Source organism: Pelodiscus sinensis, chromosome 25, assembly GCF_049634645.1.
Source record: "Pelodiscus sinensis isolate JC-2024 chromosome 25, ASM4963464v1, whole genome shotgun sequence".
Classification (NCBI taxonomy): Eukaryota; Metazoa; Chordata; order Testudines; family Trionychidae; genus Pelodiscus; species Pelodiscus sinensis.
Genome location: NC_134735.1, coordinates 14,382,099 through 14,405,441, shown reverse-complemented (window position 1 = coordinate 14,405,441; position 23,343 = coordinate 14,382,099). Strand labels below are relative to the sequence as shown.

The following is a 23,343-nucleotide window of genomic DNA, read 5'->3' as shown; positions in this document are numbered from 1 at the left end:
AAGATTGAGGGGGGATATGATAGCGGTTTTCAGGTATCTAAATGGGTGTCACAAGGAGGAGGGAGAAAACTTGTTCTTCCTGGCCTCTGAGGCTAGAACAAGAAGCAATGGGCTTAAACTGCATCAAGGGAGGTTTAGGTTGGACATTAGGAAAAAAGTTCCTAACTGTCAGGATGGTTAAACACTGGAATAAATTGCCTAGGAAGGTTGTGGAATCTCCATCTCTAGAGATATTTAAGAGTAGGTTAGATAAATGTTTATCAGGGATGGTCTAGACCAGTGGTCCCCAACCTTTCGTGGCTGCCGGGCGCCCAGGGCCGGGGCCACTCACGTGTCCGGGGGCGGGGCCACTCACACGCCGCACTTCCGGGGGTGGAGTCACACATGAGCCACGTGTCCGGGGGCGAGGGCCACCCATGCGCCCTGAACCCAGGGCCAGCGTCACACGTGCCACGCGCCAGGGGCAGAGCCAGCCCAGATGTTTCAGTGGGGGTACATAAATGCCCCGGCAGGCACCATGGCACCCGCCGGCACCGCGTTGGGGACCACTGGTCTAGACAGTATTGGGTCCTGCCTTGAGGGCAGGGGACTGGACTCGATGACCTCTCTAGGTCCCTTCCAGTCCTAGTATTCTATGATTCTACAACAAGGCAACACCCTATTGTGGAGGCAGAAGAAAAGATTTCCTTTTTGTGTTTTGAATTTGTTTCTTTTGGTTTGGCTGAAAAGTATTCCTGGGGCCTACCCTGAGGCCCCCCTTGTAAATACTGAAGAGTAAAACCAGAGTGATGAGTAAAAGTCTCGAGAGTGGGACTGATTTACTCCAGGCCTGCACCACCAGCGGGGGAATGCTGAGCTCCGTGAGGGGAAACAGGTGTCTTGCCATTAACACTAGCCCAGCATAATCCCAACATGGACAATACACTTATGCAATCCTGGCATGCTCTAAATAGGTTTCTTTCCTTCTTTAGCCTGTCACCCTGGTCAAATTCCTATAAGGAAATTCTATTCTATTCTGTTACCTTAAATATTTCCTTTTCCCTTTCAACTGGATATAGACTTTTCTTTACTTCTTTTCCTGAAACTCTCATGCATGGTTGCTGTGTTCTGTTCAACCACTGCAGCATTCCACTTTGGAGGCGGCTGCATTTTAGGTATGATTTCATATCATCAGGACATCATTTGGGAGCCTTCAGGATGACGGTGCTTTATGAATGCACTTGCTGTGGGAGTTGAGTGTAGTTCAGGAAAATCTGTGTATCAAGTGTCAACCGAAACATATTACTAAGGGGTTAATTACCTAGGCCATGTCTAGTCTACTTATAGACTGCAGTAATAATGGCAGTTTTTCCTGTCCACACAACCCTCCTTTTATCAGTGGTGCGTGTCTTCACAAAAGAGGCAGTGTGGGATGCTGAGAGCCCATTCCACTGCATGCCACTCAGTTTCGAAACAGGGATTCTACTCTAGCAATGCAATTAACATTCTTGACCTTCATGGCTCCAACAGTCAGCCACGTTGACAGCCAATAGGTAGTGCAAATACTGCAGTAGCTGTACAGATACTGCGTTGCACGAACTAAGTCAGCCTACATCTTTTGCCTCTTGTCAAGGTGGATTTGCTAGCTACGTTACAGCGACAGGAGGAACACTGTGTGTGTACACTTACATAGTTAGGTCAGTGTAAGCTTGACTTAACTTTGTGGTGTAGATGTCCCCCTAAATTCCTCTGGAGCTTGAAGTGCACTCAGCTCTCAGCAGTTAGCTGCAGTTGTGCTATTTATTGTGAGGAGAGGTGTCTTTTGATGAAATGTTGGGTTCTCTGTGCTTTGCATGGATGTTAAAAACCCCTGGGAGTGTTAGTAGGAAGAGGGTTCACCTCCAATATAATGTACTTGGCCATTATACACTGTTCTGTGTCCCCAGCTGCCAGCCTTATTCCCAAGGTAACTTTCAATGGAGTTGTATGTAGAAAGATTGTACAGGGCTCTGGGACCCTTGCGGGAGAACAGACAATATAGAAATGCAATATACTGTTGTTTTCAATAATTAATTAATTTCCTGTTTGAGTTTCCTAGTGCTTCTCCCCTGCCTTGCACATCTGCTCCATTTGTCTGTGCACCAAACTCAGTTGTGAAAACGCATTTAAATATTATCCAGAGGTATCAAGGTTTAAAAATCATAAATCCCTTGCTGCACCAGAACTAATGATTATTGGTCCCTTACTGCTTCTGAGTTCAGAGCCTGGGCTAGCAGTTGATTTCTCTTACATCATCTCTGTGTCAGCGCTAAGACATAAAATGCTACATCACTGATTGATGGGGGTGTAAAGTTTAAACCACTAGGTGATGCTTAGAAGTTATTTTTACTTACAGGTCAAAGAACATCCAGTATTCTCCCTCTCTGGGAAGAGGAGTGGAATTTAGGAGTTAATTAGCTTCTTTTATTGTCTCTCTAGAAAATCTTCCACTCGAGATAGTGAAAGATCCCGTCGAAGTAGCGTCCACAGTCTGTCAGAGCAGTCTGAAAACAGTCAAGAAAAGGATTGGATGGAAGATGAGTCATCTGCAGATACCAATGCCAACCCAAAAAAGTGAGACTTTGCAACATGTTTCAGTGCATTAATGGGGAAGTTTCCCACAGCAGCAGCTATACCAGAAATGGGAAACGGAAGCAGTTGCTTTGTGAAGCAGCTAGTTTGTCCAGAGGTTTGCAGTTTTCATGATGAGATAGTGAGATCCAGATTAAATTTCCTTTCCTTTGGGGGAAGATTTTTTCTTCGAGTGATTGCTCATGTGCATTCCAATATAGGTGTGCATGCACGGTGTGTACGTGTCATTGGAAGTTTTTTCCCTCAGCAGTACCCTTAGGGCTAGCAGGGAGCCCCCTGAAGTGGCGCCAGTATATCAGTGTATATATAGCCCTGCTGGCCCCCTCCCCACTCAGTTCCTTCTTACTACCGGTGTCAGTGTTGGAACAACCCTCAGCTCCTCCTCCAGTTGTTTCCCTTTCTAATTCTTCTATGCTGATATCAACAGTGCTTCAGTTAAGTACCTGTGAATTTGTTCTAAAGACTCTCCTCTGTGTTTACCCTTTCCACCCCTCCACGGCGCTCCCTGCACCTGCGGCAAGGCATGCCTGGCTCTCAAGGCTTCAAGCCCTGTAAGAAGTGCGGCAAGTCTATGCCCTGTAGTGACCCACACTTCTTCTGTCTGAAGTGCCTGGGAGACTCGCATATAACCTCTGCGTGCAAGATCTGCAAGGCATTTAAACCCAGGTCCAAACAAGAGCGCGAATCTCAACTTCGGGCGCTCCTAATGGAGGCAGCTCTCCGGCCGGCACCGGCCTCGGCACCGGGCCCTGGCAGCGCACCGGCCTCGGTGCGGGACTCCTTGACGCACCAATCTTCCCCAGCACCGCACAGAGCCAGGCACCGCTCACACTCGATGGCATGGCCTACGAAGAGGTGGCCTGATGGGGTCGGTCCCCGTCCAAGCACGTGCCCTCCATGTGCTCCTCAGTGGGGCATGTGGCGCCAGTCAGCCCACAACCCGGACCCTCGAGGTCGAGCGACTATCCTTCCCGGTAACGGGACGCCAGCCTGCTGGACAGCTTCCCAGACTCGTCCACCCTGGAGGCATTGGAGGTGGCGAAGGGTACTCATTGAATCGTCTCCCTCCCCTCCTTCCATCTCGCCACCTCCCAGACGGCACTGGGACACCTGGCACTGCTCTCTGTAGAGCGCCACGAGGCACTGAGCCACAGGTTGCAGGTAGCACCACCCTCGGTACCGGGCATGGAGATGCCGGTGCAACTGACACTGGCACCAGACACGGCCCGCGCTCCTCGCTCAACGCCCTTGCCGACCCTCAGCACCGCGGCACCTGCCCCGCCCAAGGACCCTGCCAAGGATAAGCCTCCACCCCTGGCTCCGCCTCAACACCGCGGCAAACCCAAAGCCGTGACACAACACGCTGCAGCACATTCAGCATTAGCACCACCATGGTCCGTGTTGGACTACTCCTCCGACTGACGCAGAATCGGTGTGGTCGTCAAGAGGTTCTAGGTCCCGCTCGCAGCACCGGTCTCAGCACCGTTCCCCTCCACACCACCTTCAACAACAGTGGGGCCAGCCGATCCCGGTGCCTATGCTACAGCAGACTTGGCCTCCTCAACCATCTGAGCAGTGGCCTTTTTAGACTCCCTGGGCATACCATCAGAGCCAGGGCTCCACTCCTCCTCGACCGGCTTCCACTGTTTCAGGGCCACGGGTTCCCCCCATCGGCTACCCCATTGGCCCGATCCCCCACCTCAACACATTCTTTGCCTCTGGGCCAGTTATCTCCGGGACAAGCTGGGACATAGCCCAATCAATTTTCTGTGCTTGGGGGCTTCCTCACCTGGACCTGTTCGCCACGGCTTGGAACGCCAAATATCACCACTACTGCTCTCTCATGGAGCAGGGTCGGGGTTCCCTAGGGGGTGCTCTCCTCCTTCGCTGGCTGCAGGGCCTTCTTTACGCTTTCCTGCCATTCCCTCTAGTCCACAAGGTCCTGTTGAAAGTGCGGGAGTTCAGGGCACTACTAATCCTGATTGCCCCAGCGTGACCCCGGTAGCACTGGTACTCAACGCTCCTCAGTCTTTCGTGTGAAAGTCCCATAGCCCTCCCACTAGTCCCAGATCTCGTATCCCAGTACTCGAGCAGGCTGCTCCATCCAAACCTGCAGTCCCTCCACTTGACAGCCTGGAAGCTCCATGGCTAATGGCTCAGGAGCTCCGGTGCGCTCAACGAGGCCAGGAAGTCCTGCTGGGTAGCAGGAAACCCTCCACTAGATCCACATACCTTGCTAAATGGAAGCGGTTCTGCTCCTGGGCGTCCCACTAGGGAATGCACCCAAGATGGACTCCAGGATCCAGGGTCCTGGACTACTTGCTGGACCTTAGGCTCCAGCATCTCTCTTCCTCCTCCATTAGGGTCCACTTGGTGGCCATCTCGGCCTTCCACCTAGGGGAGGGAGGCAAAACACTGTTCGTCAACCCGATGGTTAGTAGATTTTTGAAAGGCTTGAATAGGCTCTACTTGCATGTCTGACAACCTGTTCCCCAATGGGACCTAAACTTTGTCCTCTCCAAGCTTATGGGGCACCCATTTGAGTCGATGGCCACGTGCTCACTCCTTCACCTATCATACAAGATCTCCCTCCTGGTGGCAATCACGTCCGCGAGACGGGTATCCGAACTTAGGGCACTCACATGTGATTCCCAGTATTTTTTAAAGACAAGGTCAGACTCCGCCCCCATCCAGCTTTTCTGCCTAAGGTGGTCTCCTCTTTTCACATTTCCCAAGATATCTTTCTTCCAGTTTTCTACCCGAAACCGCATTCATCTGGAAAGGAACAGGTCCTACACACATTAGATGTCCGAAGGGCATTAGCCTTTCATTTGGGCAGGACCAAACCATTCCGTAAATCACCACAGCTTTTTGTAGACATCGTGGAACATATGAAGGGCCAACCCATATCCACCCAAAGGATCACCTCATGGATAACCGCCTGTATCAGGGAATGCTACTCCCTAGCGGGCATCCCAGCCCCGTCTCTTCGGACGCACTCCACGAGGGCGATGGCAACGTCCACCGCTTTTGCAGTGCAGGTCCCATCCCCAACAATTGCAAGACTGCCATGTGGTCTTCGGTCCACATGTTTGTCAATCACTGTGCCCTACCCCAGCAGGCCAGGGAGGACGCTGCCCTGGGTAGGGCGGTTCTTAGCTCAGGTGTAGTTTCTTTCCCCAGCTCTCCGCCTAGTTAGGTTCTGCTTTGGAGTCACCTATATTGGAGTGCACATGAGCAATCGCTCGAAGAAGAAAGAACTGTTACTTACCTCGTAACTGTGATTCTTCGAGATGTGTTGCTCATGTCTGTTCCAAATCCCCACCCACCACCCTTTGCCAGTAAGAAGGAACAGAGTGGGGAGGGGGCCAGCAGGGGTATATGTGCACTAATATACTGGCGCCATTCCAGGGGGCTCCCTGCTGTCCCTGAGAGTACTGCTGAGGGAAAAAACTTCCGACGATGTGTGCGCACACCTATATTGGAATGGACATGAGCAACACATCTCGAAGAATCACAGTCACGAGGTAAGTAACCATTCTTTTCCTTTGTCAGCCCCATGGGGCAACTACCCAACTCTGCATTTCCTGCTATGAATTTAGCAGCATGGCACTTACCCATGAGAGAAGTCTGTTAATGGGAGGAGGGGGAAATAGAGGATGTGATTGCCAGTTTCGAGGGAAAAAGTTCACATAAAAATCCCAGTAACACACATTGCAGAAATACATTTGCATCTATCGTTTATATTTTGTTACCTTTACATAACTTATTTATGCTTTCAGGATTGGATGTAGAAACCTCCAGCTAGTGATGCAGGAAGACGATGGGAAAGGTTGGTTGATTCTATGTGTGTTTCTGGTGATGAAACCATTTGGTATTCCACAGCTTTTGAGTTATTAGTATCGCATTGTGGCGAATGCTTGTTTTAGCTGGAGGCTGTTATCTCAAGTGTGCTCTACAGTCCAAATCACACAGCTCCCCACACAAATTAATTAAAGCAAATGTTAAAACTCTTTGAGGTATCAGATTTAATGTCCTAGAGTTAAGCCCTTCTTTACAAAACCACTACTGCCTTCAGTGGCGCCCTCTCAGTTCAGGTTAGCAGGTCTTTGCTAGACCTGCTAATTCGAAACCCAGAACATCGACTGTGGCAGCACTGATCTTTTGCGTAGTGTAGAGATGGCCTTAGGGAGCAATAACACTGGTTAACAAAGTGATTGTATAGTCTCTTTGAAGCAAAGGACTGTTTATATTGAACAAAAACTTTTAGAGAAAACCTATCTTAGAAGCAGTAAAACAACCAGTATGCATGTCTGACACCCTATCTAACAGTCTCCTACAGGGCATGGGGATCCACATATGATCAGCTCTCTTGAGGGTCTTCCCTAGAGCCTGTCAGCTTGTCCCCTTGCCTAAGCTACTGCTAAGTAATCCCTCCCTTTTTCCTCCTGAAAAGTTTTTTTAACTGGTTAATGCTCTTGATTCCCCCTTCCCCCTTTTGCCAAATAAGGTTTACAATGTGTTAGAGACAGTTTACAAAATCCTTGAAGCTTATAGCTTGCTCCATTGTCTTCCAAGTGTGTGCTTGAGGCTGCTTATCAGATCTATGAGGTGGCTTTCCTGTTTCCTCTTCCCACAGCCCACTGTTATCCATGTCTAAGCTAGGGAGTTTACTGCCACAGGAGAGGGCATTGTTAAACCACTTCCAATGATTGGCATTAGCTATGTCATCAGGAGAGCCTCTCAAACCCACAGAGTGCTGTTCTCACCAGCACTTTTGCAGGTGAAACTTTTGTCAGAGATGGGTGTGGGGGTTTTTCACACCTCTGAGAAAGTTGACTGACAAAAGTGGTAGTGTAGACAAAGTCTTCGCTAAATTAGTACACTCACACAAGGTGGTCTGATCATGTCTGTTATATCTCATTGCCCAAGTCACTTGCAATGTTCATCCCATTATTGCATGTCAGTATTCATAGATGAGTAGCTTCTATCCATCAGAGGGGCTTCTACCGCTTCCTCCATAAATGTAAAATAACTCCCTACACTGCACTTAGGAATTTTTCCCACAATAGTCACTTAAAACACAGAAACCTTAATTCTGATTCTTCTTAGCTACTACATCCATCCCTCGGTGGCATTTATAACATCTCGCATACACATGCAGACTTTTTACCAGAGATGTCCACATTTACCTTACCGTTCCCTGATCCAAAAATAAACCAAATGTATTGTATGAATGATTAACACTAGTGAACACTGGGGCAAAATCACCCAAACAAGAGGAGTGGAAGGGACTTAACGAGAGAAGAGACAAGAAGGAAGTGAACAGGCTTCATGAAATAACAGTGACGGAACAACTCTGAAAGAAATAGCAACCAAACAGGAAAATGAGGTTGGTAAAATAATGTGAATAAATCTGAGGAACTTCCATACTCCTATGTGGAAACCTCTTTACAAGCACTTGTGTGAGGAAGGGTTTTAAAATTCGGAATAGGTAATTTTTCTTTGCTTTAAAATACATATAGCTTGACATAGACCGTATATCTTAGGGCATGCCTACTCCAGGAAATTATTTCAAAATAACTCATTTTGAAATAACTCCTGAAATAACTCTTTCAAAATAGTGTGTCCTCACTACACGGCAGCATTGGAATAGCTCAGAATTAATTTGAAATAGCACGTCCACACTGATCGGAGCCTGCATCACATTTAAAGCCCCCGGAAGCACTCCGGGGAGGGCACCAGGAGAGACGACGTTGAGGCTAGCTCAGACACATGCTTAAAGGGCTCCTCTCTACAGCCGTGTTTCATACTCCACTTCTCCACTGCCTACCCCCTTGCGGGGCATCAAACCCACGCCATGTGCTCTGGTTGCCCTTGCGGATGCCATAGCACATCCAACATGGAGCCAGAGCTGCTACAAGGCAGTGCCAGGCTCACAGGATTCGTGCTGTGCCTCATGGTGCAATTTATCCACACTGCCCACGTGCTGCTTCTGGATGACAATGACCAGCCCAGACTGGGGGACCTCTTCACCCAGGCCCTGGTGCTCCTGCTGCAGCAAAAGCTCCTCAATCCCCTGCACTCCATGGAACACCACTTCTGGTGGAGGGAGACCAGTTCGGACTGGTGGGACCGCATCATCCTGAAGCGATGGGACGACCTGCAGTGGCTGCAGAACTTCCACATGCGCAAGGCCACCTTCCTGGAGCTCCACGAGTGGTTCGCCCCTGCCTCAGGAGACAGGACACCCAGATGAGACCTGCCATCCCCCTGCAGAAGCGTGTCACCATTGCCCTCTGGAAGCTCACCGTGCTGTCTGTACAGAACTAGTTTGGTATGGGGAAATCCATGGTTGGGGCCGTGCTCATGCAGGTAGTCAAGGCCATTAACACCATATTGCTGTGGAGGTTTGTTACCCTGGGGAACGTTTACCCCATTGTCACCGGCTTTGCCACCATGGGCTTCCCCAACTGTGGGGAGCCATAGACAGCACCCACATCCCCATCCTGGCCCCCAACCACCGTGCCTCAGACTATATAAATAGGAAGGGTTATTTTCGATTGTACTTCAGGCGCTGGTGAACAACAAGAGCCAGTCCATGGACATTAATGTCAGCTGGTCAGGGAAGGTACACAATGCCCCCATATTCTGGAACTCTAGCCTGTTCTAGAGATGAACTCCAGTACTTTTTTCCCTGACCGCACCCTCAGGGTTGGGGACATGGACATGCCCATCGTAATCCTCAGTGACCCAGCCTACCCTTGCTCCCCTGGCTGATGAAGCCCTACACAGGCAGCCTGGACTCAGCCAAGGAGCACTTCAATGCCAGGCTCAGCAGGTGCTGCATGGTGGTTGAGTATGCCTTTGCCGCTTGAAGGAGAGGCTCAGAAGTCTCCTCACCCACCTGGATCTCGCCAGTCAAAACATCCCTTACATGGTGGCGGCATGTTGCATGCTCTACAACATATGTGAGAGCAAGGAGGAGACTTTCCTGCCAGGGTAGGGGGCAGAGGCTAATCAGCTGACCAGGGCTTCCAGCAGCCGGACACCACTGGCATACGGAGAGCACATCAGGGAGCTGTGCTCATCCAGGAGGCCTTGAGGAAGAGCTTCAGCCCAAGGCCACCTGTGAGACTCTCCCCCAGGCCTCTCCACAAGGGGCCTCTGCATTGCCCCTGTGTGTCTTTCCTTGCCCACTCCTCCTTTCCCTGGCCCTCCTTTCCCACCGCCCCTCCAGATGAAGTAACGCAGACTTTGAACAAACAATTCTCATTTTTTATTGGGGAGGGGGAGTATACAACAGGGGAGGGACTGGAAAAAGAACCAGGAATGGGGGAGGGTGGCTCAGGGTTGGGGCTGGGATTGATACCTGTCTTGGGTACCTTGGGAGGCTTTGGCTGCCCAGAAGATCCCACCGCCATGTGTTCAAGGGCCTCGGTGGCACCTGGGGGGCTAGGAGAAGCCATGGGGGTGGGAGCAGGGGCAGGTGCGCGGAGTGGGACAGGGAAGTTGGGCAGGGAGTTTGGGAGTAGGGGGGGAAGGGAAGGCTAGTGGCCCATTGCATACACATGGCCATGCGCTCCATGGCAGACATGAGGGTGGAGCACATTGCCTCTTGCTGGCATGACATGGCCTTTCCTCTGCTCCTGGTCAGCCCAGTGCTCCTCGCAGTCAGCAGCCTACTCCCAGCGCTCCTCATCAAAGCCTCAGGTGAGGGACTGGAGGCAGGCCATCTGGTCCCACAGCAAATCTTCCATGGTGTGCTTTCTGCAGCAGATCTCATGACATTGGGAAGATGGCATCGGAGTTGGTGGCCGCACCACACTCACAGCTGGGCCAGCTGTGAAGAAAAGTGACAAGGGAAGTTATCACAGGAGACACTGCATGAAGCTTAGCCCTAATTTCTGCACCGACACCAAAGGTCTCGGTTCAGACGATGGTGATGTGCTTTGAGCAAGGCCATCTGTTGCCTAGACAGTGGGCGCTTTCCTACAGGGACACAGACGTCTCTACCCCCATGTCCTGAGGACAAGCAAGCATGGAAATGTGCTGGCCTGGCCAAGAGCCTGTGAATGGAAGGGGGGGACAGGAACGCACGGCTACCTTCCGTGTCCCACACACGCCGAGTCTGGCACTGGCGACACCCTGCGGGGGTAGGTTGTTGGGGGGAGGTGTATGTGAGCAGAAGAGGCCACTTGCTGGTGAGATTGCTACTAGGGTTCCCTGCTCTTCCTCCCCCTTTCAGGTTCCAGTGCAGAGGATCTGTCTCCTCCGCATTGCCATGCTTGACCAGGATGCTGCCCGAGTGTGGGCATGAGCCTGTGCTGTCTGCAGCACTGCTGTGTGTTTCCATGACCTCAGCCTTCTTAGGGTGGCTTGTCATGGGAAGATGTCCCACCATGAAGTCCGGAGCCTTGTGAGAAGGAGAGAGGGGTTCCTGTGTGAGAGCATCATGGACTTGAGAGCTCTGGACTGGCGCTCCATGTGGACCTATGTGCACAGGCTGTTGTGTGACCCCCAGGCTGAGGAGGCCAAGCAAAGAAGTGAACAGCTTCTCACAGCCCACCACCTGCCTCTGCATGTAGATAGGAAAAGTTATGAAACTCACTTGAAGTGCCTTCCCAGAATTGTCTGAGCACTGGGAGACCACCTGGGAGAGGGGAACAGGCTCCAGCCAGAGGATCAGCTCCTGGCTGGCAGGCACGGTGTCCTGGCTGGCCAGCTCTTCCTCCTGCTCCTTGTCCTCCTCCACAACCCCGCCATCATGGAGGCTCATGCCAGGCATGTCCTGGCTGGAGTCGATGATAGAGGGTGGGGGGTGACTAGCCACTCCTCACAGGATGGCATCCAGCCGCTCATGGAAGCAGTGGGTGTGTGGTGCTGCCCCAGAGCAAGAACTTTACTCCTTGGGCTTTGTGTAGCCCTGCCACAGTTCTTTAATTTTCCCCTGGACCTGGTCCTGGGTCTTGGTGTGCCCTTTCTCCACCAGGCTGGCAGCCCTCTGGCCATACATATCTGCATTCTGCCTCTTGGTGTGGAGATCCTGGATGTTGGTCTTCTCCCCCCAGACCTCAATGAGATCCAGGATTTCTGCACAAGTCCAGGTCAGTGCCCCTGTCTAGGGGCATCAGAGGGTGCTTCCAGAGTGCTGGCAGCCGAGGGGGATGCAGAGGAAGTGCTGGGGTCCACGATGGCGCCACTGAAGGGCACTATGTTGTATGGGGCTAGCAGGGCTCTCCTGCGGCCGCAAACCCTTTCCCTTCTGCCTGCAACTTTAAACTGCAGGAGAAGGGGAGCATTGGAGTTGTCTGGGGTGTGGCCAGAGTGGCCACAAGTGTGCCTGTGAGAGGCCTCTGGAGGCCAATTATTTCAAAATAGCAGCAGCTGAGCATCCACACTAACACTATTTCAAAAGAACAGTTTTGCAATACGCGTTATTCCTCATGACAAGCAGGAGTTATTTCGAAATAACGGGCTTGGTAGTGTGGACGTTCCGTTTGTTATTTCAAAATCATAGACTCCTAGGGCTGGAAGAGACCTCAGGAGTCATTGAGTCCAGCCCCCTGCCCAAAGCAGGACCAACCCAACTAAATCATCCCAGCCAGGGCTTTGTCAAGGCTACAAGAGGTTTGTAAAAACCTCTAGGAATGGAGACTCCACCCCCTTCCTAGGGAACCCATCCCAGAGCTTCCCCACCCTCCTAGGGAAATAGTTTTTTCCTAATATCCAACCTAGACCTCTCCCACTGTCACTGGAGACCATTGCTCCTTGTTCTGCCATCTATCACCACTGAGAACAGCCTCTCTCCATCCTCTTTGGAACTTCCCTTCAGGAAGTTGAAGGCTGCTATCAAATGCCCCCTCGCTCTTCTCTTCTGCAGACTGAACAAGTCCAAATCTCTCAGCCTCTCCTCTTGGGCCATGTGCTCCACCCCCTAATCATTTTGGTTGTCTTCCACTGGACCCTCTCCAATGCGTCAACATCCTTTCTATAGTGGGAGGCCTAGAACTGGATGCAATACTCCAGATGTAGCCTCATCAATGCTGAATAAAGGGGAATAATCACTTCTCTAGATCTACTGGCAATGCTCTTCCTAATGCACCCTAATATGCCATTAGCCTTCTTGGCTGCAAGGGCACACTGTTGACTTATATCCAGCTTCTCATCCATTGTAATCCCTAAGTCCTTTTCTGCTGAACAAAAGCCACTTGGTCCCCAGCCTGTAACAATGCTTGGGATTCTTCCGTCCCAAGTGCAGGACTCTACACTTGTCCTTGTTGAACCTCATCAGATTTCTTTTGGCCCAATCCCCCAATTTGTCTAGGTCACTCTGGACCCTATCCCTGCCCTCCAATGTGTCTACCTCCCCTCCTAGCTTAGTGTCATCCACAGACTTGCTGAGGGTGCAATCCATCCCCTCATCCAGGGGAAATAAGTGTATAGGCATAGAAGTTACAGATGGCAGGTAGCAGAAGGGATAGAACTTACTGGTGCCCCCCCCCCCCCCCCCCCCGGTGGCCTGTATAGGATTCCCCCTCTAAAGCTTGCCTCTGCTTTGCCCTGACTAGTTTTAAAATAATCAAAGATACAGTGCTTTTGCTATGTCTCTCTTTGGAGTTATCCCACAATCCGTGGCAGGAAGGGTAGTTGTGACTATCTATAGTTATCCACTCCACACCCCAAAAAGGACATAAACCAGCTTCTGTTTTATATTTTGGGGTGGTTGCTTCCTGTAGAATATTCTGACTTTGTTTTGTTTTGGTTTGTTTGTTTGTTTTACTTTCAGTATTTTCTCATATATGGAGAGAGATTCTAATGACTTTATTTTTGTTTTTCCCCTTTTGATTTCTGTATCTAATAATGAAACATGCATTGACGCTCTGCTGGACTAATTTCTGTCTCGTGTGCTACTTTCCCATGGTCTTTTCTTCTTATTCATCTTTGTCCGCCCCCACTCCCACCCTCCCATTTGAACTTTTCTCCTGGTGCTTCCTCTTTTTATGGTTTTATTCTTTCCCCAGTCACTCCTAGTGGGGAGCCCTGCCACCCAGGGCTGAAGCTGAAGCCTGAACAAATTAGCTGTGGGGGCTCCCTCTGGCCCTGATTGCTACCCGCTAATACCAGCCCTGGCTTTTATATGCAGAAAAACAGTTGTGGGCTATGGAATTTTTATAGCTTGCTGGAGGCCTTCAAAGGGAAAAAAGGTTGAGAACTCCTGATCTAGTCCATCCCCACAGAGTGAGGCCAGATTACATATGCCTAGACCAATCTTGGCAAGTGTTTGTCTAACGTGTTATAATTCTCCAAGGAGAGGGATTCAGCACATCCCTAGGTATCCTGCAGTGGCACAGCCCTGGTTTTGGATGTACAGTAAACTTCCGATAATCCGGCACCTTTAGGACCCAGGGGGTGCTGGATTATCAAATTTGCCGGACTATCGGAAGGGGGGGGCTATGAGGGGCCTAGGGTGGGGGGGATGCCATCCCAGACCCCTCATAGCCCCTCCTTCTGATAGTCAGGCTCTGCTCCAGGGGACCCCGATTCAGCCAATGCTGGTCAGTTTCAGCAGCGGCTTAATCGGGGACGCCTGCAGCAGAGCAGCTGGAGTGCTGCCGGGTTGGTCCGGTAGCGCCGACCCTTGGCGCGGCGAGAGCAACCTGGCAGCACCCCAGCTGCTCTTGGGGACGCCTGGGGCAGAGCAGCTGGGGTGCTGCCGGGTTGGTCCCACAGCACCACTCCTCGGCATTACTGGACCAACCCGACAGCACCCCAGCTGCTCTGCCCCAGGCGTCCCCAAGTCAGCCGCTGCTGATACTGATCAGCAGCTGACTCCAGGAAGCCCGAGGCAGAGCTGTTCTGCCCCGGGCTTCCTGGAGTCAGCCGCTGATCAGTTTCAGTAGCTGCTGAATCAGGACGCCTGGGGCAGAGCAGCTGGGGGGCTGCTGGGTTGGTCCCACAGCACCGAGGAGCGGCGCTACTGGACCAACCCGGCAGCGCCCCAGCTGCTCTGTCCCAGGCATCTGGATTCAGCCGCTGCTGATACTGATCAGCGGCTGACTGCAGGAAGCCCGAGGCAGAGTTGCTCTGCCCCGGGCTTCCTGGAGTCAGCCGCTGGTCAGTTTCAACAGCGGCTGAATCCAGATGCCTAGGACAGAGCAGGTGGGACGCTGCCGGGTTGGTCTGGTAGCGCCAACCATTGGCGCTGCGAGACCAACCTGGCAGCACCCCAGCTGCTCTGTCCCAGGTGTACCCAAGTCAGCCACTGCTGAAACTGATCAGGGGCTGATTCCAGGAAGCCCGGGGCAGAGCTGCTCTGCCCCAGGCTTCGTGGAGTCAGCCGCTGGTCAGTTTCAGCAGCAGCTGAATCTGGGACAGCTGGGGTGCTGCCGGGTTGGGTCCCGCAGCCCCGAGGGGCAGCGCTACGGGACCAACCAGGCAGCACTCCAACTGCTCTGCCCCCGGCTTCTCCGATTCAGCCGTTGGTCAGCTTTAGCAGCGGCTGAATCGGGGAAGCTGGGGGCAGAGCAGCTGCCATGGTCCGGCTGCCCAGAGCACTTCCGGGTTCCTGATGGTGCCGGACCATCAGGTGCCGGACCATCAGAGTTTTACTGTACTTGAGCTGCTAGCCTGTGCTGCTGCTGGTGCTGCTCAGCTTCTTTGCTGTTATTACTGGACCTAGCTAGTTCAAACTGGCTTGGGTATGCCCCTCTCCCACTTCAGTTAGACATACCTGCCGTTCATTTTCTACAAGGACATCATCAACTGCCAGAGTGAGCACCAGTTGGTGGGCTCAGTGGAAAGTCCAGTATTATAACTAACTGGTCCCTGGAAATCTGTAGTTCTTCTCACCCTGAAGGGTGGCCCCTCTGGGATAAGGGGAAGGGCACATTGCCAGAGCAAAGTGGGGTAGCTGTACCTCACCCGTGGAAAAAGTCGGCAGGACTTTGATCACCGGAGCAGTCCCTGCACTTGTCAGCAGCCCTGGAGGAATGACAAGGAAGAAAGCTTGATCTTTTCTATGCTTTTATTTTTTGCCAGGAAAATAACAAAACATAATTCTTTGTTGTTGCCACATGGTGGCACCATTAACCTTGACCATAATCTTACCTGAAGTATTCCAGTGTTTAGAAATGTGCCTCCCTTTCGTATTTGGGGGAGGAGGGAGGGGTGACAATAAATATTAACCGTTATAACCCAGGGGAACGTGTTCTATCTTGTTTCCATCCTTTGCATCCGCCCCCATTGCATAACCAGTCAAATCCCTTTAGGGGCATGACTCTGCACTTCTCAAGTGAGCTCATTTGGAGGGAGGAGTGGGGGGCTGATTTTTTTTTTTTTAAGCCTCACTCTCATTTGACAAATGGAGAGCAATATTGGTGTCTGGAGGTAACAGAGTATTACTGGCTTTGGAGTCTCTTGTGGGGGAGGGAGTTGGTCCAGGCCATCATCTGGCATGTGTCGCTTTGTTAGCAAGCCAGTTACAGGCTGTGAACTGGAATGGAGCCATTTGTTTCCAGCCAAAGATGCTGTTACCAGAACTCCTCCACCTTGTCAATACAACGTTGTCTGGGTTAGCAGCAGGACGTCATTTTCCCTAGAAGCAGCTAACGATCACGTTGCCAGCCTGGCAGCCTTGCTTTTGGTTTTTTCCTTCCCTTCTTTGGGGGCATGCTCAGAGTGCAGCGTGCCATGGAATAGCAGTCTGTTCTCCTGCCCCATCTTTCTCCCCTGTCGAAGTGTTAACACACACACACACACATACAAATCAAGGATTTGCTTCAAATCGAGGACTGACTACTGTCTCTGACGCCTCTTGTTTCTGTTTCCAGACACAGAATTCACTCTGCAGCAGGCCCTCCATCAGTCTGTCTTCATGCCCTCCCTGTCTTCCAGCCCGACCCATCGTCTCCATCTCTGCTGGGAGCAGCACTGCAGGCTGCTGCCGGAGGTTTCGGGCCTTACTGCCAGGAGCGTGGCCAAATGGACTGTGGAAGAGGTGAGTACAGTGCGTCTGCCTTTTCTGTTTGCTTGATGGAATCTCGGGTCACTCCCTTTTTCTGTAGTGCTGATTGGAAGACATTTTTTTCCTCCCCCATATAGGCAGTGGTTATCTCTTTATTTTGCAGCGATGGCTCATGCAGGGAAATAACTGGCTCCACCAAAAGTTTTTAGCCTGAGTTCCTGAAAAAAATCTGTATTAACCCCATAGTGTCAAAACATTTGATGTTTCCCTGATGATGGATCTTTTTCCAGCTGCTTAATATTCCTGACCTTTTTCATCCTCAGGCCTGAAACAAAATGCTGATAGTAGACACTGGCGTCCTCTGGTCTTTTCCTCCCCGACTCTACTGCTAACTCATTTTACATTGTGGATAATCATAAAATTGTGCCGTGCATTCTTGGACTCCTTCCTTTCTCTCCCTGCTTGACTCACCTGCAGAACCAAACCAGCCATGATATGACATGATTCCTGCGAGGCAGCAGTCATACTATTAGAGAGACATTTTTGCAGTTCTAGCTCACAAGATGCAGTGCTTGTAAATAAGACACGTCCCCTGCAATTAGGTGTCTCTGATACAGTGTGTCTGCTGCTGGGCTGAGTAGTTCTTTGCATGGATGCCTGGGGCATTGGTTTGAATTGTACCACCAGCTGTGAAGTGGCAGTGGCTTGACTCCTGGAGCGTGATGGCTGGCCCACTCATGCAGAAGGAAATCTGTGCAGATGTGGGTTGTGAGGGGAAAAAGTCTTGTGCCAAAAAAAAAAAAGTTTGTGACTTCTTTTGCTTCTTCATAATCCATAGAGAGGGTATGCAGATTTTCAAGAGTGTTTTTTCCCTCTTGCCTTTTACACTATGAAAATCAAATCTCTGCTTGTCTCTGTGTCAGAGAACAAGCAGACTTACCCAGCATTGCCTGGGTCTGGCCTGGGGTAGAGAGTGGACACCGTGCAAACCTCCCACTGGCATGCCCCAGGCTGTCCCGGGATTGGGGAGTGACTGGTCCAGGGACATGGGGTGGGGAGGAGGTCCGGGAGTGGGGCGGGTAGGGCTGTAGAGGCCTCCCCCTGGCTGATGCTCCCTCGGCCCAGCCTGGGAAAGGGGGTGCATGCATGCCTCTCCCACTAGTCCTCCCCAGGCCTGGCCCAGAAGGTGGGGTAAGGCAGGGGACACGGAGGACTCATCCTCAGTGATGACTCTGCAGGATAGCTCTCTCCTGTGCTTCCTTGAGGATCGCATCCCTCCTCTCTCTTCCCCTTCCTTTCAGTGTTATAGAAAACTGTCAGATTTCAGGCCCATTCCATTTTCCTGGCACAACCAACCCCGTATCTTGTTTTAAGTTAGGCTAAGAGAAAGCTGCATACCAACTGTGGTGGTCCTAGTTCTTACCATTTAGGAGGAGCCTTTGAACAAATGGACTCACAACCCTCTAAAAGATGAGTAGATAGATTCATCAGCAGACTAGAGACTAGAGGGATAATGACATCACCAGGGACTTAACGTGAGCAATTGTGACAGGGCAGATAGATTGTTTAAAACTCAGGGATTCTTCTTTTGTTTTGTGAAAACTTGTTTAAATTCATTTGTCAACTAACTTTCAAGGGGAAGAGCTCTCTGTAGAAAATTCACCATCCCTGTGTCCTGCTTTTCAGAGCAGAGGAAGCTTCCACTTCTGTTTTCTAGTAGGTCATCCAGCAAAACCAGGGAGGGCAAGAATGATTACTTCTGATACTGATAACGTATCAAGAACAAGTAGAATATTGTGTTTCTTTTGGACAAAAAGTTGAGGGCTGTTTCATAAAAGTGCAGAAAAGGGCACACGCCAAAATATTTGTCCTTGCAGCTGACCTTTAAAGTCACTGAAGTGTAAACATAACTAGAGTGCTAATTGGTTACCAGATGAACATAAATAAGAAGCACAGAGAGTGAGGCAGGGACAGGTAGGTTCTAAATACCAGAATACACTGAACTTTGCTTGTCTGTGCTACAGCCTTTGTTACATGTTATGACAGTGACCAGCCTGGATTTTGAATTAAAGGTGTTAACATAACCAGTTGCTCTCCAGTATTAAATGGGGTTAAGCAAGTCTTGGAGTTTGGTTTACAGAGACTTCAGCTTCCTTCTTACCATGGCAAACACACTATAAAATTCATTGCTAAAGGTTAAAAATGTATTGGTTGAACCACACAAATAGAAAAGAATCAAAATGAGGTAAGGAGCATGGAAACTGATATTGATTATTTATGCAAAAGAGACTTAATCAAAGCCTATTAAAATCCATTTTTGGAGATGGTGAATATTGGTCAGTCTCTTATTTCGTTAAATAGTCCTTATTGGTGAGGAAAAAAAGTTAGTTTGGCTGTTTAACTCTGAACTGGGAGTAATAGTGACTTTCCTTCTTTAGACAAAACAGACTGACACACAAGGGAGAGAAAAGAGAGAGGCTAGTGACAATGGGGGAACAGCTTTTGTTGTGCTTAGGACACAGGGTATGTCTACACTACAAAGTTAGTTCGAACTAACGGACGTTAGTTCAAACTAACTTTAATAGGTGCTACACTAGCGCTCCGCTAGTTCGAATTTGAATCGAACTAGCGGAGCGCTTAGTTCGAACTAGGTAAACCTCATTTTACGAGGACTAACGCCTAGTTCGAACTAGCTAGTTCGAACTAAGGGCTGTGTAGCCCTTTAGTTCGAACTAGTGGGAGGCTAGCCCTCCCCAGGTTTCCCTGGTGGCCACTCTGGCCAACACCAGAGAAACTCTATGCCCCCCTCCCGGCCCCGGACCCCTTAAAGGGGCACGGGCTGGCTACGGTGCCCGTGCCAGGTGCAAGCCTGCCAGCACCCAGCTGGCAGACCCTGCACCTGGCACGGCACAGAGCCACCCACCCGATGCCCCCCAGCCCACCCCCTCTTGCCGGGACCAGGCTGGCGGCTCCCGGGAGCTTGCCCTGGACCGCAAGAGGCGGGCACCTTCCTGGGCTAGTGCGGACATCTTGGACCTCGTCCACGATCTCCGCACTAGGCACAGGAAAGTGGCCGTCTAGGGCAGGAGAGCTGCCAGCCTGGCCACCCAGGAGCAGGTGTGCATGAAAATCAAGGGGGTCCACTGATACCCCCGACCCTGAGCCCTGAGCTTACAATGGCCGTCCTGGGTCAGACCAAAGGTCCATCTAGCCCCGTAGCCTGTCTGCCGACAGCGGCCAACCCTAGGGACCCTGGAGGGGATGGACCGAAGACAGTGACCAAGCCATTTGTCTCGTGCCATCCCTCTCCAGCCTTCCACAAACTTTGGGCAGGGACACCACTCCTACCCCCTGGCTAATACCACTCCATGGACCCAACCTCCATGACTTGATCTCACTTCCCTTTCAACTCTGTTCTAGTTGTAGCCTTCACAGCCTCCTGCAGAAAGGAGTTCCGCAGGTTAACTATTTGCTTTGTGAAGAACAACAACTTTCTCTTACTAGTTTGAAGCCTGCTACCCATTCCTTTCCTTTGGTGTCCTCTAGTCCTTCTTTATGGGAACTCAGGAAGAACTTTTCTGAATGCACCCTCTCCACCCAACCCCTGCTTTTAGAGACCTCTATCCTGTCCCCGCTCCGTCTCCTCTTTTCTAAGCTGGACAGTCCCAGTCTCTGTAACCTGTCTTCATCTGGGACCTGTTCCCAACCCCTGATCATGTTAGTTGCCCTCCCCTCTCCCAGCCTTTCTCTTCCCCTCTCCCACCTCCTTTTCCCAGTCTCCCCCAGTTTTGTTCAATAAAGACAGAGTCAATGTTGGAAGAAACGTTATCTTTATTTTGTACATCAATAAGAAGGGGGGCTAGGGAAGGGTAAGTGGAAGGAGGTGAGGGAGGAATGGGGTACGAGCCCCCGATGGGGAGGACTGGGCTGTCTCTGCGGGCTTCTGGGGGTGGAAGCTCTCCTGCAGCCCCCCGATTGCCCCCTCTCCCCAGATCGCAGCCTGCGGCAAGTGTAGCCGGGCTGATGGCCGAGTGGTGTGATGTGCCCAGTGTGGGTACTCCGGGCAATCCAAGCCAGAACTTCTTTGCAAGCGGGGCACCCCTTAGAACTGTGTGTCCGGGGTGGGGGTCGGGACCCTTTAAGCGCAGCCCTCAGCAAGCCTGAGACAGCATCTCCATGCTCTAAGTCCTCCTTTTATGCCCTGCCGGCACTGCTTCCGGCCATCCTTAAGCCCTGTTCAGAGTCCACTCAATGTGGACTTGCTAGTTCAAACTAGCAAAACGCTAATTTGAACTAGTTTTTAGTTCTAGATGCGTTAGTTCGAACTAGCTTAGTTTGAATTAACTAATTCGAACTAAGTTAGTTCGAACTAGCGCTGTAGTGTAGACGTACCCACAGTCATGGACAGAGATTTTGGGCTGAAAGGTTGATCATAACAGCTATTGTTCTGGATCCTTGCTCAATATGCCAGTCCAGTGGTCTGGTCAGGTCCCTCTTCTTCACTGGCGCTTCTCAGGCTGAGCAGAGCTGGATGGGCTGTCTCATCTCACTGTGCAGATGCAGTACTGTGTATTTCAGGCTCAGGTGAAATGCTTAGAGGGCAAGAGATGGAGGCAGAAAGGAAGCATAGGAGAGAGGGAAAGACAGATTAGAATAGGGGTAGGCAATAATTTTTGATGGGGGTGCACTCCAAGAATTTGGTAAGAGGTTAATAGCCACCCTCTTCAGTGATGTTAATGGAGGAGATGTTGGGTCTGGGATGGAGGTTGGGTGCAGAAGGGAGCTCGGGATAGGGAATTGGGGTGCAGCAGCAGGTGTGGGATCTGGGAGGGAGTTTGGGTGAAGGAGGTTGTGAGCCGGGGCAAGGGATTGGAATTCTGGAGGGGGTGTAGGGCCCAGGAGGGGGTATGGGCATGGGTGCAGGAGTGGATTTGGATCCGGAGGGAGTGCAGGGAATGGGAGGGGTTTGTGACTAGGGGGCAGAGGTGCAGGACAGGGTGCAGGGATTTGGGTTGTGACCTGATGAGAGGGTTTATGGGTGTGGGTGCAGAAGAAAATGCCAACCTGGAGGAGGGGTGCAGGAAGGGGTTGTGCAAAGGTAGTGGGATGCTGGAGTTTAAGCCAGTATGCGGCTTCCCTGTAATAACACACTAAAGGTGTCGGAGGGGATGCTGGGATTTGGGTTGTGACCTGGGGCAGGGGATTGGGGTGCAGAGTTCCCTCTAAGCTGTGTGGTAGCACAGAGCACAGCTTCACAGGTGATTAATGAGCCCCACTCAGTCAGAGGCTCAGGGCTTCTTGCAGGGAGCCGACTGACTAGGTAGGGCCGATTAATCACTTTTGAAGCTGTACTGCCACGCAGCTTAGAGGGAACACCGGTGCAGGGTCTGGGAGGCAGTATGGGTGCAGGAGCAGGAGTGCAGAGGATTTGGCTTGTGACCTGGGGCAGGGATGCAGGACTGGGAGCAGGGGGTTGGAGAGAAGGAGAGGCTGGGGTACCAGAGGCAGGCTCTGGCTGGAAGGTGTTTATCTATTCTAGGCAGCTCCCAGCCAGCCGCCCAGCTGGATTCTCATGCAGGCTCCTTGCCTTCCATGCCCCCCGCATGCCACTCAAAATGGCCAGCTGTGGGGGCCATGTGTTCTCTGCACACCCCTGGCGGGGTACATTCATAGAATCATAGAGACCTCAGGAGGTCATAAAGTCCAGCCCCCTGCCCACGGCAGGACCAATCCCAACTAAATCTACCCAGCCAGGGCTATATCAAGCCAAGACTTAAAAACCTCTAGGGATGGAGATTCCACCCCCTCCCTAGGTAACCCATCCCAGTGCTTCACCACCTCCTAGGGAAAGAGTTTTTCCTAATATCCAACCATTGAGACTGCCTTTGCCGCAAGCCTGGCCAAGACAGTTCCCATTGGCCAGTTTCCAGCCAACAGGAGCTGCGAGGTTGTGCTGGGGATAGGGGTAGCATGCAGAACCCCCCTCCCCTGTTCCTGGTGGGCTGGATCCAGCTCAGGCCATATTTTGCCCACCCCTGGATTAGAATGTCACATGTATCAGGTTGGATCCTTGCTTGTGCAACAATGATGAGCAGGCCTCCTCATTGGAGTATCAAGGTCTGGAGTCTCAGCAACAATCCTTCTGCTGAACATTTACCTACTTTTCACCAGTGAGGCTAATAGTTAAAATAGGCATTCCCAGCCTCAGGTGTTACAACAAGGCATATCAGCTTCTGATCTAAATATCAGTAGAAGGATCCAATCTTGCAGTCCCTCCTCATCCAGAATTCCCATGGAGTCCATGAGATATATGTCCATGAAAATCAGGGTGTGCAATGTAATACAGGCTGTGAAGAAAATAAAGGCAGCAGGATTTAGTAGATTTTAGTGGGCACTAAGTAAAGAGGCACTGGTCTCTTGAAGCCTGGACTTGTTAAACCTTCCTATCATGTAGTTGTTGGTCAGCGGTTGGTATCAGGTGCCTCTGAACTCTGACCCAAAAGGATCCATTAAACTGATCTGAAGCTTGCAGCATAAAATTCTCCTTTAATCTGAAGCTAAAGTTCTGTTTAATTTACAAAATTTAAATTAAATACAAATAATGTATTTTAATCTCTAGTTCTGAGAGCATCTGAAATGAATGACTAACAGCCGTCTGAAACATCCATATAAAGGCTTGTGGTCCAGTCAAAAAGAGCTGTCCTCTGAATGAGGGCTCGTTATTTATTGAAAGCTTTCAAAGTGTAGTTAGATGGTAAGGGTGGGAG

The 23,343-nt window shown here is 51.0% G+C and overlaps 1 protein-coding gene and 1 long non-coding RNA gene across 2 annotated transcripts in view; one reads left to right on the top strand and one right to left on the bottom strand.

Moving 5' to 3' along the window:
- LOC102461919 (lethal(3)malignant brain tumor-like protein 4) overlaps positions 1-23,343 on the top strand; it is a 109,638-nt gene that overhangs the window by 73,526 nt on the left and 12,769 nt on the right. The window contains 3 exon segments of the mRNA XM_075908921.1: positions 2,458-2,592; positions 6,393-6,442; positions 16,443-16,609. Coding sequence (XP_075765036.1) covers positions 2,458-2,592; positions 6,393-6,442; positions 16,443-16,609 — 352 coding nt within the window.
- Positions 9,924-18,067, bottom strand: LOC112546834 (uncharacterized). The gene is made up of 3 exons (XR_003090558.2): positions 18,000-18,067; positions 15,530-15,594; positions 9,924-10,453 (listed from the first exon to the last, which is right to left on the bottom strand). It is a non-coding gene; the product is annotated as an uncharacterized LOC112546834 (long non-coding RNA).